Raw genomic sequence first — 13,928 nt, forward strand, 5'->3', positions numbered from 1 at the left:
AAAATCTGAATCACTTTAAATAATTTAAAACAGAAGGTGTCGCGTGTTGTATGTAAAATGTCTATTTGTGTTGATTTAAATTGCGATCGTCTTGATATAATTGTATTATTTTCTATTGATGTATAAGCCTTTTATTTTGAAAGCGCATACTGGAACCAACTGTGTTTGTGTTTTTTGGAATATGAGCAAAATCAATTATGAAAATTGTAGTAATTCGGCTTTGGTGCAACTGTCAGTCATGGCACAGATTGAGTTTGTAACATTTTGTAGTATATCATGATATTCTATTCATATTTTAATGTTACTTGAAAGCATATATATTATTTTCACATCCTATAATTCATATCATACCAGGAAGGCCAGAATATCACACATTTTACAGATAATCTGAAAATCAATTAATGATTAATGAACCGTGATTTATTTCAAAGTGTAGAAAATGTTTTATTTGAAAACTTAAATACTTATTTTTTCAACCGTTGAACTGTACACACAATTTACAGTGGCAAGGGTCACCAATTCAGACATTGATGCATAATATTTACATGCAGTTACAGAGACTCATTTACAGCAAAACTGCGTGGACCTGAACACAAATATACAGTATTCCTTATTTAACATTTTAGGCTATTATCTTTGTTTTCACTGTAGCCATAACAGTTACATTAGTTTAAAATCTCAGAAACAAAATGCTACATTTAAAACAGAAAAACAAAACTGTTCCAAAATCTAGCAAGTCAATATATGTTTTTTAAAGTAAGAACAAATAAATACATTTCTACAACATGATGCCTCTGTCAAAAAACAGTCTGCTACAGGAACCTGATTCTGTACTCATGTTTCTGAGGATTAAAAGTCAAAACAAAAACAGGTACTTAAAAGCAGGAGGCGGCGGTCTTTTGCTGCCTGCGCCACCTCAGCTCCTGACAGCTCTGCAGATGGAGGCCAACTGGTTAATGCAGCTGCTCACAGCAGGGGGCACGATCTGAGAGGTTTCTCCTCTCCATTCAGCGAGTGCGTTCAGTGCTTGCTTCGGGTCGCAGGGCGAGAGGTCGTATATACAGTAGACGGCAGCTAACTGGACCTCCCATGGCACACCTGGAGACAGAGTACGAGACATGATTGGGAATCAAAGGTTTTAATCATCAATTGTGTGGGTATTCAAGTGAGTGGAAAAAGTGTGTTGATATTGCTGTGGCCTTCTGACCATTTCAAGCAAAAAAAGGTGCGAAGGGGGCGAACAAGTATTGATTTTTGAGACACGAGAGAGCTGAGAGAAAGGAAATGGGAACTCCAGTTCCCATTCGTCCATGCACATACATCATCCTCCAAGGCTCTCCGCCCACTTGCACAGACCTAGTGGCTAACAGTGGTGGACTGGCCAGGTGGCTTTGGAGAACCGCAAATATGCAAACACCACCACCCATGCAGCGCTTTTGTGCAAATACTGCAGTGTTCCTTTGATGAATAAATACTGGCAGAATTCTTTTCAAAGCCATTACATGATGTGATATTGTACCAGGAGATTATTGCTGTTGTGACGTAAGCAAACATTTGTTTTTTTTATACTAAATCCCACCAGTACAATGCTGGTAGAGACCCGGCACACCCACAAAAGGGCGAGGAGAGACATGCATGTGAAAACACACTCCTCCGTACCTTCAGTCGGTCCGTGTCTGCCAAACGAGTTGATGACACTGGCCACTGTCAGCACTGAAGATACACACTTCTCTGCGATACCCAGCTGACTGAGGAGTCCTGTTGAAAATATTAAGACAGAAGTTATCACTTTTTTTTTCATACACTTTTAACTGCACTTTACTCAAAGTTTGAGCCATGAATAAAGGACTGACCTATGAGCCTGAGCACAGTGGCGACTGTCACATTAGAGATGGGCGCCTGCTGATCTCTGGGCTGAGCCACCCACGTGTTCATCAAAGGCCACAGCTCCTTGCTGTCAAACCAAGATCGAGCAAATGAACATAGAATCACACAAGCGGGTCTTAAATCAAGCTCTACAGGGAAGCTTCTCTTCAATTTGAATTTTTAAGATTTAGGACAAATTCCAGCTGTACATTGCACGTTCCAATCAAAGAGGACAACATACCCCAATACATTATCATATGTCCACTTCCACTTCTTGTGAGCACACAGCAGGTGCAGAGTGAAGATGTGTTCCCAGGACTCGGCTCCTGGTTCAAAGCCGTAGCGGCTGTGTTTGGCGAAAGGCTGAGCTGATCCGGACCGAAGGTGAGCCAGAGTTGTGGAGATCAGATCGTCAACGCCACAAGGAGGAGTCTGCAGCGACAGCGGGAGATCAGGGTCATTCTATTTCATTGGAGGCAAAGCGATGATGTCATCGGGATAGATTCCTTGAAGGGTTTTAAGGGTTAGACACTAAAAACAGCAAGGAAAAGAAAGAAAGCTTGATGCTGTGGAGTTCCCCTCTTGCTTCATGAAGGTTGAGACCCTCACCTTGTCCCAACCCAGGAAGGCTGAGAGGCAGCTCCGGAGCTGCTCCTGTGCTTTTACTTTGGTCACAGCGAGTATGGCCTGGCATAAAGAGCTTTTGTGCGAGAGGAAGTTGTGCCACGTCGTCACCATGAACAAAATCAACTTGGCACAGTCCTGGAAATCTGCAGCAGAACAAAAAAAAATACACCCACGATGTGAGACATTAAGCTTCAGTGGCAAAGACATGGCAATACTATTGTGTGTTGATTCTGCACAAGACGCACAATTTAGCCAGAGACAGTGAATCTACATTGAGGTCTACAACAAGCTGCATATGTGTAAGGTCAGTTTTAGGAATTGCATTCAGCCAATGGACCGACCTTCAGTGAGAATGCTGTAGGCCAGGACGCGAGCCTTCTGCCAGTCTCCTCTCTGTCTGCAGATGCCGGTGTAAACTCTGCAGAGGGCCTGTGTGTAGTTAGAGCTGAGATCGCTTCTCTCCGCTTTGAGTTTGCTCAGGATGGCAGATAACATTCCATCTGCTTTCTGCGGGAGGAAAAAAGCAAACATTCCTGGGTCAACAGAAAGGTTCGCCCCATGTGGACCGAGTTTGGAGGACGGCGAGTGCACTCGTCTGAGTCTATTGGCTGGCTTTTTCTTTTTATAAAGTTTGGTAAGATATTACAGGCAGAGGTTCCCCTGAAAAAAAGCGCAGGGTGACAAATCTTTACTTAAACTTCATCGTGGAACGTTAAAAAACAGCTCGTAAAGAATTTTGGGTGACAATGACAGGTGCTGAATGGCTGAGAACGGAGATCTAATTGAGGGGTGAAGTTGGGAGGAACAATGTCCCGAAGCTGCTGTGGATACTTGACAGTTCCCAACAACAATTCTTCCAGGCCAAAAGTGAAGTTTTTTTAATATATTGTTTGGTTTGTTTTCTATAAAAATGGAGTGAAACAGCTTTTACTGCTACCCACGTGTTCCACACACACACACACACACACACACACACACACACACACACACACACACACACACACACACACACACACACACACACACACACACACACACACGGGCCAAAATGTGGGATGCGGTAAGTCCCAAGAAAGAACCGTGTGACATTTGTGAAACTGCAGTTTAAAAAAAAAACTCCAGTGGGTTTTAAATTTGACATATGGAAGCATTCTGGTTTCCCCCATGCAGGACAGACACCGACACTGCTGGACTCTGACAACTAAGAGGCATCATCAAACTGTGAGATTTGGAGAATGGTGATCATCAAGATGTAAAATGACGAAAATACGTAAACTTAAACACTCACTGAGCTGTCTTGGGAAATCTCAGCGACGAGCTCCTTCTCCTCGTCTCTCATGACGGGCTTTTTGGTGAGGTTGCCCACGTACAGGTGGCTCTGGATGACAGGCAGGAGGTCGAAGCACTGCTTCTCAACCCTCTTTAAAGCAGCGGCAATCCATTCTTCCCCGCCGTTTTCTCCAGCGCCCGCTGGGGGGAAACCCGACTGGGCGGTCGGCTGGCTGGGCTTCACGGGCTGCGGCGACGGCGCCCCCTCTCTGCCGTCATCAAGCTTGGGACACTTGCCCGTCCTGGGCTCGGCCAAAGCGGCGGGCGGCCTCTTCTCCCCTCGGGTTTCGGCCTTGGTGAAAGCGGTGGAGGCGGAGCTCGCCGAGCCGATGTTGCCCCTGAGGATGCTGAGGGTTCGGGCGTGAGCCGACAGCTCTGGGTACATGCTGTCCAACATCCTCACAGAGTTGTCCTGCGAGGGGCTGGAGGAGGAGGAGGAAGAGTGGGAGGCGGTGGAGGAAGATGGGGAAGAGGAGACGGCGGCCGCGGAGGGCAGCCGACCCGGCACCGGCACGGCGTGCTTGGGTGTGGCCGAGCCGAACTGGAGCGGCGACGACGGGACGCCGTTGGGGTGGACCGGACTGTTCAGGAGGGAGGAGGAGGAGGAGGAGGCTGGGTGCTGACCGCCAGGTGCGACCTGGCCCTTGGTGGGGGTGGTGGGCGATGCCAGGCCGTCCAGCGGCGACGGGAAGGAGAGCCTGCCGATGGCGTGCCTGGGGTGGATGGATCTGTCCGCCTTGGGCGGCGTCCTGAGGGGGGTGAGGAGGCGAGGCAGCGGGGGCCCCATCTCCAAGCAGACCTGGCCGATGACCTCAGGGGTCGCTTTGGCCTCCTCCTCGGTTGGCTGGGACTCCTCCTCCTCGCCGCTGGCGCCTGGGCTTTGGGCTACAGGTGACGCCGTGCTTTTTCTGAGCACCCTTTTGGCGGCAGGACTTGCAAGTTTGCACTTCCTCCCCCTGCGCTTGATTGGTTGTTTGCTGTCCGAGTCTTTCGCCCCACCCCCCTCCTCCTCCTTTTCCACCTCATCCTCCACTTCCCCAACAGTGGGTGCAGACTGGGGCCGGATGAGTTCGACGCCGTCGGAGAAATTGAGCTTTTTGGGAGTGGGGTTGGTTTTCAGCAGCTGAACATTGGGGAAGAGGAACGTCGGACTGAGCTGCTGGCAGTATGAGTGCATTTTGTCCACCAGTGATTTACCGACGATGGCTTCCTGCTGCTGAGAGTTGAGGTCGGAACTCTTCTCTGTCACTTCGTCTTTTTTCAGAGGGCTCTTTGTGTCTTCTTGAGCAGTTTCACTGCATTCTGCCTCTTCTTTCCTCAACTCCGATGATTTGCTATCAGCTTTATTAGACCCCAGTGGGGAACATGCATTTGTAACTTCACTCTGTTCAACCTCAGTGTTTCCATGGTCTTTGGAGGGTGTAGCACAAAACGTACTTTCAAGCTTCTCCTCTGCGTATTCACTGGAGTCGCCTTCTGCCTCATCAGCGTCCCGGCTGAGGCACCCGTTCATTTTTTGCGGATCTGCAGCAACCTCACTGTGCGGCTCAAAACCACCTGGTTGCTGAGGACTTTTGCTTTCAAAACCCCTTCCTGTATCAGCACTGGCTTCAGTGCATGTAGCAGCATTAGGTGAGGGGGAACCCTGTTGGACTTCCTCAGCATGCTCAGAGGTTACTGGGGTTTTTCCGGGTGGCTCGATTACTTCTGCAGTACCAGTTTCAGCGATGGTACCATTGCAAGGCCCAAGGTCTACCTCCATCTTTGGCTGGGACTCTGGCTGATTGTCAACTTTGTCTTGGGAGTCATTATTATTATCATTATTATCAAGAGGTGATGGCACAGCTTCCACCAAATCTGTAACTTCTGATGTGTCATGTGATGGTGATGCTGCATGCTCTGTTTCTAGCTCAGGATCTGGCTGCAGGTTTTTCTCACCGCCTATGCTGCTTCTGCGCTGGGTTTCAACCCCGTCACTCAACTCGTCCAGTCCCAAGTCCTTGAACCCATTCCCACTGGAGGCATCTTTCATGTCTTGCGACGTGTCCACTGGTAAATTAACATTCTCCTCTGGTGTTGACTCCGATTTTGCAAAGTAGCTTGACTCTGACGGTGATGGGATGTATGAGGTTTCCGCTACTGCAGGTTTTGGTCTGTGCTCTATGTCTACTCCATCTGTCTCCATGGGTTCCATGTCAGGTTCCTGACAAAAACAAGGGAGGAAACAAACTAAATGTAATACAAATAAACTAAAGTGATGATCATCAAGCATATGCTAGATTTAGCAGCGCAAAGAGAAAATGAGCCTCAACTGCAATTGTATAATATTAAGACAATAAGGGTTAACGTAACTTGTATGAAAGGAAACAATCACATAAGAATTTGTTGTTTTTCAGCATCTCACCTAAGTTCTCAATGGAAGAATTGCTGGCTAACACACAAACTGAAACTATACTGTGCAGTGAATTCTTACCAAATCTGATATTGGAGATATGCACGGAGCCATGGGTTTAAACAAGGTTCTTATTTCCTCAAAAAGGACTTCAGAGTTTAACAGGTCTGCAGACGCCTCTTCAGGTTTGTGTTCCTCAGACAACCTGTTGCTCTTCTTGGGGCTGTCTGTTTCCTTCTTTGAGGCTCTTGGCTGCAGATGTGTTTGAGGTCTGTTGGCTGTCGTTTCATCCACAGAGTTTAACTTTGGAGAGTTGCCATTCAACCCCAACAAGACAGAAGCGGGACCCCCGGCAAGCGATGGTTTTCTGATCCTCTGGGAAGCAGGAGGTGATGGTTTGCTCTGACGAGAACGCAGCGATTTTTGCGGAGAGGAGGGTGGAGTCTGCTTGGAAATGTGCTCTGCAGCGAAAACCGTGAGGAAGGTATAAACGTTACGAATCAAAATCAGACGGAAGACAGATAAAATATATTTGATTGTTTGTCTCACCAGGGAAGAGCAAGTGGTTTTCTGGGTGTAACTGCTGAGGTTCTACACACGCCCACAGGTTCTCCAGCAGCGTCCGGAACTTTTCTGGAAAAGACACAAATACCCACAAGTTGAGACATTGTACAGCATTTCACTTTCAAGTTGAATGAGTGTGATGGCATCACTGAACCGACTGTATGAGCAATTGCATCCAGCTCCTTACCCTTGTCAACTTTAGGCGCTTCTGGGGTGCTGACTTGAGTTGATGCACTTCTGTACTCTGTCCAAAAATAACAAAGATGTGGAACTGTTTATATTAAATTTAGTTTCATTGGAGGTCAGGCTGCTATGATTTAATAATGACAAACACAGAAATAATCTCCAAATAATTCACACTTTGTACCAAAGGCCAAGGCCTGTGTGATACGCAAATATTTAGAAGAAGTCAGGAAAGCAATTTATTTTACCTTTATTTCTTTCTCTTTCAAGTTGTATCAGTCTCACCTGCAAATGAATGAAAATAGTACCAAAATGGTGAATTGTATTAACTAGATTTCAATTGTAGCAGTTTGTCATGTAGTCATCACTGCACCTTGAGGTCATCAATATTCCTCTCCAGTAGGGTCTTCTCTATGCTCAGCTGGACAATGTTGTCCTTCTGTTTGACAACCGAGTCTGAAATAAACCACCACATAAAACAGTTTTACGAGAGGCATTAAATACTTCTTAGGATTGTTTAAAAAACATTTTTTAACACCTACCCTCAAGCATCTTGACTTTACTGTCAAGGTTTTTCTTTCTGTGGATGAAGAAAACAGCATCATTTAACCTGTGTCACTACCAACAGCCTTGTTAGCAAAACACTTTTTCTCAAAAAACAAGATTTAGTCCCACACATGCAGTTTTAGACTGACAAGGAGGACGATACATACTTACATATTTATAATCTTGGTATTTTCAGCTGTCAGAGTTGCAACTTGGTCAGCTTGGACCTGTGATTTCTTTAGAGATGCCTGAAAAGGTGTTAACACATGCACACGGCCGTCAAATACAATGCTTTCAGGACTGAGGTCAGGTTAAAGAGCTTAAGTTGGAAAATATATGTATATGTGTTTTTTTTGTTTGTTTTTTTTACCTGCGTTTTCAGCAAATCGTTTTCTATCATGCCCTTCTCCCTCTTCAAATGCACATTTTCAAGTGACAGCGTTTCCTTTAAATCTGAGAGTATAATAGAAAATGAACAATCAGGGACGCACTTGAAATAAATAACTCCTTAATGACAAAATGTATCACTGATATGCAAAGTACCATTAATATCTTTCAGCTGGTCTTCAAGTTTGTCTTTCCTAGGGGAACAAAAAAAAAAAAAGAGTATAATTTTAATACAAACATAGAAATATAGCTATATATCTAATCATCATAAAATAATCTGGCAACCACAATGCAACTCAGTTTTGTCTTACTCTGCAGTTATTTTGCTGTTTTCCCACTTCAGGTTGTCAAAATCTTCAGTCATCTGACCATAAGCCTTTAAAGCATCCTGAAAAGCATCACCGGTTCAAACATAAGTACCCAGGGAATTTGGCATCAACATTGTGACACAAAGAATGACAATATTCAAAAAGGCAAACTGGGTTATTGATCGCACCTTCTTTTCTTCCAGTTCTGCTTGCACAGATTCATAATCTGCAGTTTTATTCTGCAGGGCAACAAATCGGGTCTGTAGCTCCTCCAGCTGTTGTTGAAGCCTGATTGAGTCACTGCATGAAACAGGTTAAAATCACCTGTGTTAAGTCACTTTTTTTCAAACAACATGAGAGAACATTTTCCAAGTGAATATATGTGACAATGTCTTGACAACATTTATGCTTACAATGTCGCTAGACGTATTATAAAACGACCTGTATGCGTATTGAAACTCACTCTGATGCCTTTATCTTCTGTTTCAGTGCCAAAAGAGACGCGACATACTCGGCTAAACTCTGCAACACAAGGGAAAGAGGTACAATAAGGAGGCGATTCCCAATTATTGACAACATCGAAACACATCACATTTGTCCAAAATCTCACAACACGTAAGTCAAATTCAACAACATAACAGTGCTCTGACCTGATGCAAAACTGAACAGTTTTGACACTTTCCAGCCGTTGCATCCGCCGCAATTGCGACCTTTTTAGACCGCGTGTCCCCTGGCATCATGGTAAAAAATTCCGAGGCCAAACACCGTTGTTATGTATAAAAGAAAGCCATAAACATGTCACTGTGAGAATACTTCACGATTCAAAACAACTTCACACATTCGCGTCCCCCACGTTGACAAAGGACCCTAACAGGACCCTAACAAGAGGTTTTCTGGAATGCCTGTTTTATATTTACTTTAATCTAACCCGATAGATTATGAAACATTATATGATTTCCATTACTCACATAAAGACATAATTAGTATGTTTTGTGTTTAGAAGTTGAAACACTTCATTTATAGTCAGTATTTTATTCAGGCATCCAATTGGACGCACTGAGGTGGAACAACATGTTGTGTTGCATATCAGCCGCTAGGGGCCCTGTGAGCACTGTGGCGAATGTCCTATACGAGGCGTTGTCAAATTTACTGCGCTGCTAATAATAAATGTTATTATCAATAAAAGGTGAATGTTTACCTAGACCTTTACAAATCCACCTGAAGTAAGCTTATAGGATTTTTAAAAGTTTTATGTGGTCAGGTCATGTGAATATAGTGTCAACATTCAAATTAATGCTGTAGCTTTTTGGGGATAGCATGAGGGATTCGGTTGGTGGCCAGCGAACAGTTAATTTGGAATAGGATGTAAAATATCTTAACCTATTATCATGGTCCACGGCCGTGAAGATGACATTTCAACTGTTTTCAGGCATCAAGGAGGAGACAAAAAGCTGCACCAACCTGCGCCTCTTTTGCTATGCAGGCATTTTGCCTACAGAGGGCGGTGTTGTACATGCAATATCGCTAATAGTTGCACGTTCTCCACACTGTCGTTTTGTTGCCATCTCTACCCTGTCAAATGCACTCTCTTGAACTGAAACTAACACGTGGGATTCGCGGAGAAAGTAAGCATTGATTTAGCTTTCCATGCATGTACCGCGAGTTTCCTGGATAATTGCAGGGTTGTATACATTTCTTGAAATTACTGATTTCTACTATGTATTTTCTTCAAGCGAAATTAGTCTCGACCCGGTGATTCCACGAAGCTAACCAGCCCGTGACAATTGACAGTGGGAGGCTGCTTTCGGTACACCAGGGGAGAAAGATAATAACTCTGTAACTTCAGGTGAACCTTCTTTGTTTAGCCTCCGGGCTAAAGAGCCCACTCACCAAACAGATGCAGCCAGAGATAGCATAGTTTCTGAAAAGGCCACGCTGTCGTTATCTGACAGATAATCCCTTCTGTTAGCTGTCATGGGTTAGGTAACACTTTGGATGTCACCAGAATTATCTTGATGGCCTTACATCTACAGGAAGCTTATGTCTGATAACTATCTTTTCAAAGACGAAAGTGATGGCGTCTCTTTTAACTCCTTGTGTGGTTGGAGTTCCTCTTGTTCTCGCTTCTCCCCCCCCCCCCACACACACACACACACACTTTTTCTTTTTTTAATTTGTTTTGTCAGTTAAATAAATGATTTGTCTTTAATAAGGAGTACTATTTATTCGGTGAAATAGGCAACTGCAGCCATTGTGACATCTTGGAAAACATTGGGATTGATGTCATCAGTTCAAACCCTTTCCCAGGTGACATAAAGTTACTTTAAATGAGTTGGATGAGGAGTTTTGCCAAGTACACTTGCAACATGCCCTGCATTTGAGCGAGATGTTATGTAGAACATTTAAATTGCCCTTGGTTCACTAAGTTACTGGCACAGACAGAGTGAGCCTATTATGTCAATAAATTGGGCATGGCCTGCTGAGAACTGGATCGTGACATCTGGTTTAATGGTAACATTCCCCTGTTGTCCGATAGTAATAATACTATGTCTCTGTTATGTCAGTGAATGAAAAACCCCACGGTCCATTCTTTACTTCTTTTTTTTTTTCTCCACTCACCCTATTTTACTTCAGAAACTGTATGCTGCCTTGTTACTGTGCCTTAGGAGAGGTACTGCACTACAAAGTAAAAGTTAAATGGGTCTTACGTGAAAAATAAACATCTGAAAACTGGTAAACTTTGTGACCATTAAGACAACAGAATAACTTCTGTGAATAATTGCTCCTCTGTTCTTTTAAATTAAAATGCATTTTGAATGGCTTTACATGAAAAGAAGAAGAAGCTGAAATTTGCGGACTGGCAATAAATCAGCCTCACAGCGGTGGTTGCAACAGAGGAAAACCTCCTTTCCCTCACTGTACTGTACTCTGGACTTATGACCATGCAGAATTTGTTTTGGGAATCCTTGTCTTCTTCACTTGTTGAGAAATTATTTAAGAGTGCGGTCCAGACACAATACTGTATGTCATAGGGGTGAAAGGGTTTTACTACCACACTGGATTGGCTCGGGGGTTTTCTGCTATGTTGCAGGGTTGTTTTGAAATAAAAGGCGCGAGGTCGTTCAAGCACCAAACTGCATGATACATATGGCAAATGCTGAGTTGTGGGGTGGTGCTGAAAAACTGTGGGGAAACACTTTTTATTCAGGACTTCAGTCCAGCAAGCTTGCATAATTAAGCATCCAAAAACTTTATAGACAATCAGAAAGGGGAAGAATATTCAGTTTTATTTATACTATAAATACAAAGTTATAACTTCCATCTTAAAAAAAACAAAACAGGCCTTTTGGGCATCACAAATGCATGATTTCTGAACTACATATATTAACAAACACTTTCTGGAAAGTTGATCCAGCAAAAGAAGCCAAGGATGGGATTTTCATATTTCTGTGGAGTTCAGTGACATACTAGAAACTTGTTATTGTTAAATTCGTAAAATTTGGTAAAGAAACATTTGCATAATATGTGGCTTTTAATATATTTGTTTTGAGAGAGTGCACTGCTTGGCAATGGCAGGTCTTAACATTTTATCAGAATGAGATTGTGCGGGACAAAATATCTTTAATTTGTACTGTAATCTGTAAAATTAATCCGTAAAATGGAGAGTTCTCACTTTGTCACTTCAAGGTGCCGGATACTGGATACACCAACCTCACAAAGAGGCAGGTAATAAGAATTGTTTGAACTGTTTGTGTGTGTTTTGATTATAATTTTCACACCTGTCTTTCTCAATTGATTGCTGAGCTCAGGAACATGATGCAGCAATTAGTCGCCAACGATATTTTTTGGAAAAACAGCAAAAACGGGCTTGACAATGAGCCCGGCCATGTAGATAAAAGCTGCTTGCACAGTTCCTGTAGGTTGTGCCTCCCGCCCCCCTGATATTAGTTGCATTGGAGTTTTGTTTAACGCTGAATTGTTTTGTCAGGGCACGGTGAAACATATGGGAAACATATAGTGGGTTTTTAATTTCGTACCATCTTGGTAAGCTCACGTTTACCCAAACTGACGGCTGAACAAGAGGAAAGGAGGACTCGTGCCACGAAAAACATTTGTTTTATTGCTGTTTCATTTACGCTGTGTAAAATCACATTAAGCATAGGCCATCAACTCTCATTGCTGGTGAACCATAACCAATATGTAATGCATTTTTCTGCGCCATAGCAATGCATGCAGTACATGGCTTATGTAGTAACGTTGGCTGATGCGGTGGAAAAATGGATCAGTGTCTCCTCAAACATTTCCAAACATGATGGTTGCTGTGACTGATTATTAGTTGTTGTTCTCGTTGCTAAAATCGGGCTTTTCTTAACAATAATCATAGTAATAAAAAAATCTTGAATAAAAAAAAGGTGCCATTTTATCTGCATCAAATCTAATGAAACATAATACAAAATATAAAGGTAATGGGGCTTGGGTAATAAAAGTAAATATTTATACTGCTTAAAATACAGTTTTTTCCAGCAATGCTGTATTGTAACGTCAATAAATAATAAAAACAAACAACAATGTACATGGGTCACACAGTTCACAAGCTCGTCCCTGCAGTTCGAGAAATTCACAATGATTTGGTGACAGGAGACGTCGTAGCACCATTAGATCCGTTCACACAGCCTTGACCAACCTCAAGAAGAAATCACGTATTAAGCATGTGGCCTTTTTGCCGTCTACTACTTAGGAAGACCCTGTAAATGTTTCTCTAACTGAAAAAAAAAAAATCATACTTTATCATCCCTTTTTATCACAAATCACCCAAATGAATTGATTGAGGATTTATTGCATACACGTGTGGAACGTGTAGTTGCTTGGCAGTTGGTGAAACCTTCCGGGAACAGTGGTTTCTCTGGTGGCCTGCCGTGGCCGACCTTTGTTTGGACGGGACACGCTGGATATCCAGGGTTCAGATTCTGTTTGGTTACGCAGAGCACACAGACAGACCTGGGAGTCTGTAAGGTTTTCAGTTTCCCCTGGACATCGTCAGTCCGACCCGCTTTGATCGCGGTCGCCATTTCACTGGTTCCTCCTAGTAATCATTTCCTTTAGTTGCACTGTCCTGATCACATTCCTCCGCAGTACTGTCAGCCACTAGTTTCTTGTATCCAGATGTCCGGCATCCTGGGGAAGAGGAAGGGGCACGGCAACTCTCCCACTCGTCCATTTCAATGTCATTTGCTGTTCAGTTTTTGCCGCATGCCCAAAGAGAAAGCACACAGCTGATGTCTCTCAAGCGAGGATGTCCACAAAGGTCTTTTTTTGCTAATCTAAATACTCATGTTCCTTTGTCAAAGACAGTCACCTCAAGTAATTATAGGTTTGAATTGGAACAGGACTGGCAGCACTGCTTGCCGTAAAACTTGTGGTTGCACACTCCGTGCTGGGGGACCAGGTAGCACCAGTTGAAATAATCCCTGCAGGCAAAGTCTGTGCGGAAAGAAGAAAATTATGCCATAAGAATATCAAACTTTCACAGTGAGGCAATAAGTATGTATAAAGTCAATGATATTTCTTGTGATATCAACAAAGAAAGAAACAAAAGCAAGACAGATGAAGACTTCTAAGATGTGCATTCAACAGCATCATTATTTCTCTGTTGTGAAATTCAGGACTTGTAACAGAGAGAATGAAACTGAAGGATGATATAACTTGTGTCTGTCCTGACTGAAGAG

At 43.5% G+C, this 13,928-nt stretch overlaps 2 protein-coding genes across 2 annotated transcripts in view; both read right to left on the minus strand.

Moving 5' to 3' along the window:
- Positions 1-419: 419 nt before the first annotated feature.
- Positions 420-10,287, minus strand: ice1 (KIAA0947-like (H. sapiens)). Its single transcript, XM_076012989.1, has 20 exons — positions 8,853-10,287; positions 8,666-8,724; positions 8,391-8,502; positions 8,206-8,282; positions 8,051-8,088; positions 7,878-7,960; positions 7,679-7,755; positions 7,504-7,541; positions 7,335-7,417; positions 7,210-7,246; positions 6,966-7,022; positions 6,734-6,847; positions 6,296-6,702; positions 3,782-6,025; positions 2,835-3,000; positions 2,476-2,636; positions 2,108-2,298; positions 1,854-1,954; positions 1,660-1,758; positions 420-1,098 (listed from the first exon to the last, which is right to left on the minus strand). The coding sequence occupies exons 1-20, from the start codon at positions 8,940-8,942 to the stop codon at positions 917-919; spliced, it is 4,416 nt and encodes a 1,471-aa protein (XP_075869104.1). The 5' UTR covers positions 8,943-10,287; the 3' UTR covers positions 420-916.
- Positions 10,288-12,302: 2,015 nt separating this feature from the next.
- Positions 12,303-13,928, minus strand: part of adamts16 (ADAM metallopeptidase with thrombospondin type 1 motif, 16) — a 48,259-nt gene continuing 46,633 nt past the window's right edge. The window contains exon 24 of the mRNA XM_076012750.1: positions 12,303-13,683. Coding sequence (XP_075868865.1) covers positions 13,568-13,683 — 116 coding nt within the window. The 3' untranslated portion in view covers positions 12,303-13,567. The remainder of the gene's footprint in view (positions 13,684-13,928) is intronic.

This window comes from Nelusetta ayraudi, unplaced genomic scaffold, assembly GCF_046127955.1.
Source record: "Nelusetta ayraudi isolate G7.1 ecotype Tasmania unplaced genomic scaffold, CSIRO-AGI_Nayr_v1 ptg000136l, whole genome shotgun sequence".
Classification (NCBI taxonomy): Eukaryota; Metazoa; Chordata; class Actinopteri; order Tetraodontiformes; family Monacanthidae; genus Nelusetta; species Nelusetta ayraudi.

Bases quoted from the DNA above. Each gene is read 5' to 3' on its own strand.
- ice1 (XM_076012989.1), bottom strand. From the start codon at position 8,942: ATGATGCCAGGGGACACGCGGTCTAAAAAGGTCGCAATTGCGGCGGAT. The intron at 8,503-8,665 runs GTGAGTTTCAAT...TGTTTCATGCAG, and splicing joins CAGAAGATAAAGGCATCAGA to TGACTCAATCAGGCTTCAAC. The intron at 2,637-2,834 runs GTCGGTCCATTG...GTTCTGCTGCAG, and splicing joins CTACAGCATTCTCACTGAAG to ATTTCCAGGACTGTGCCAAG.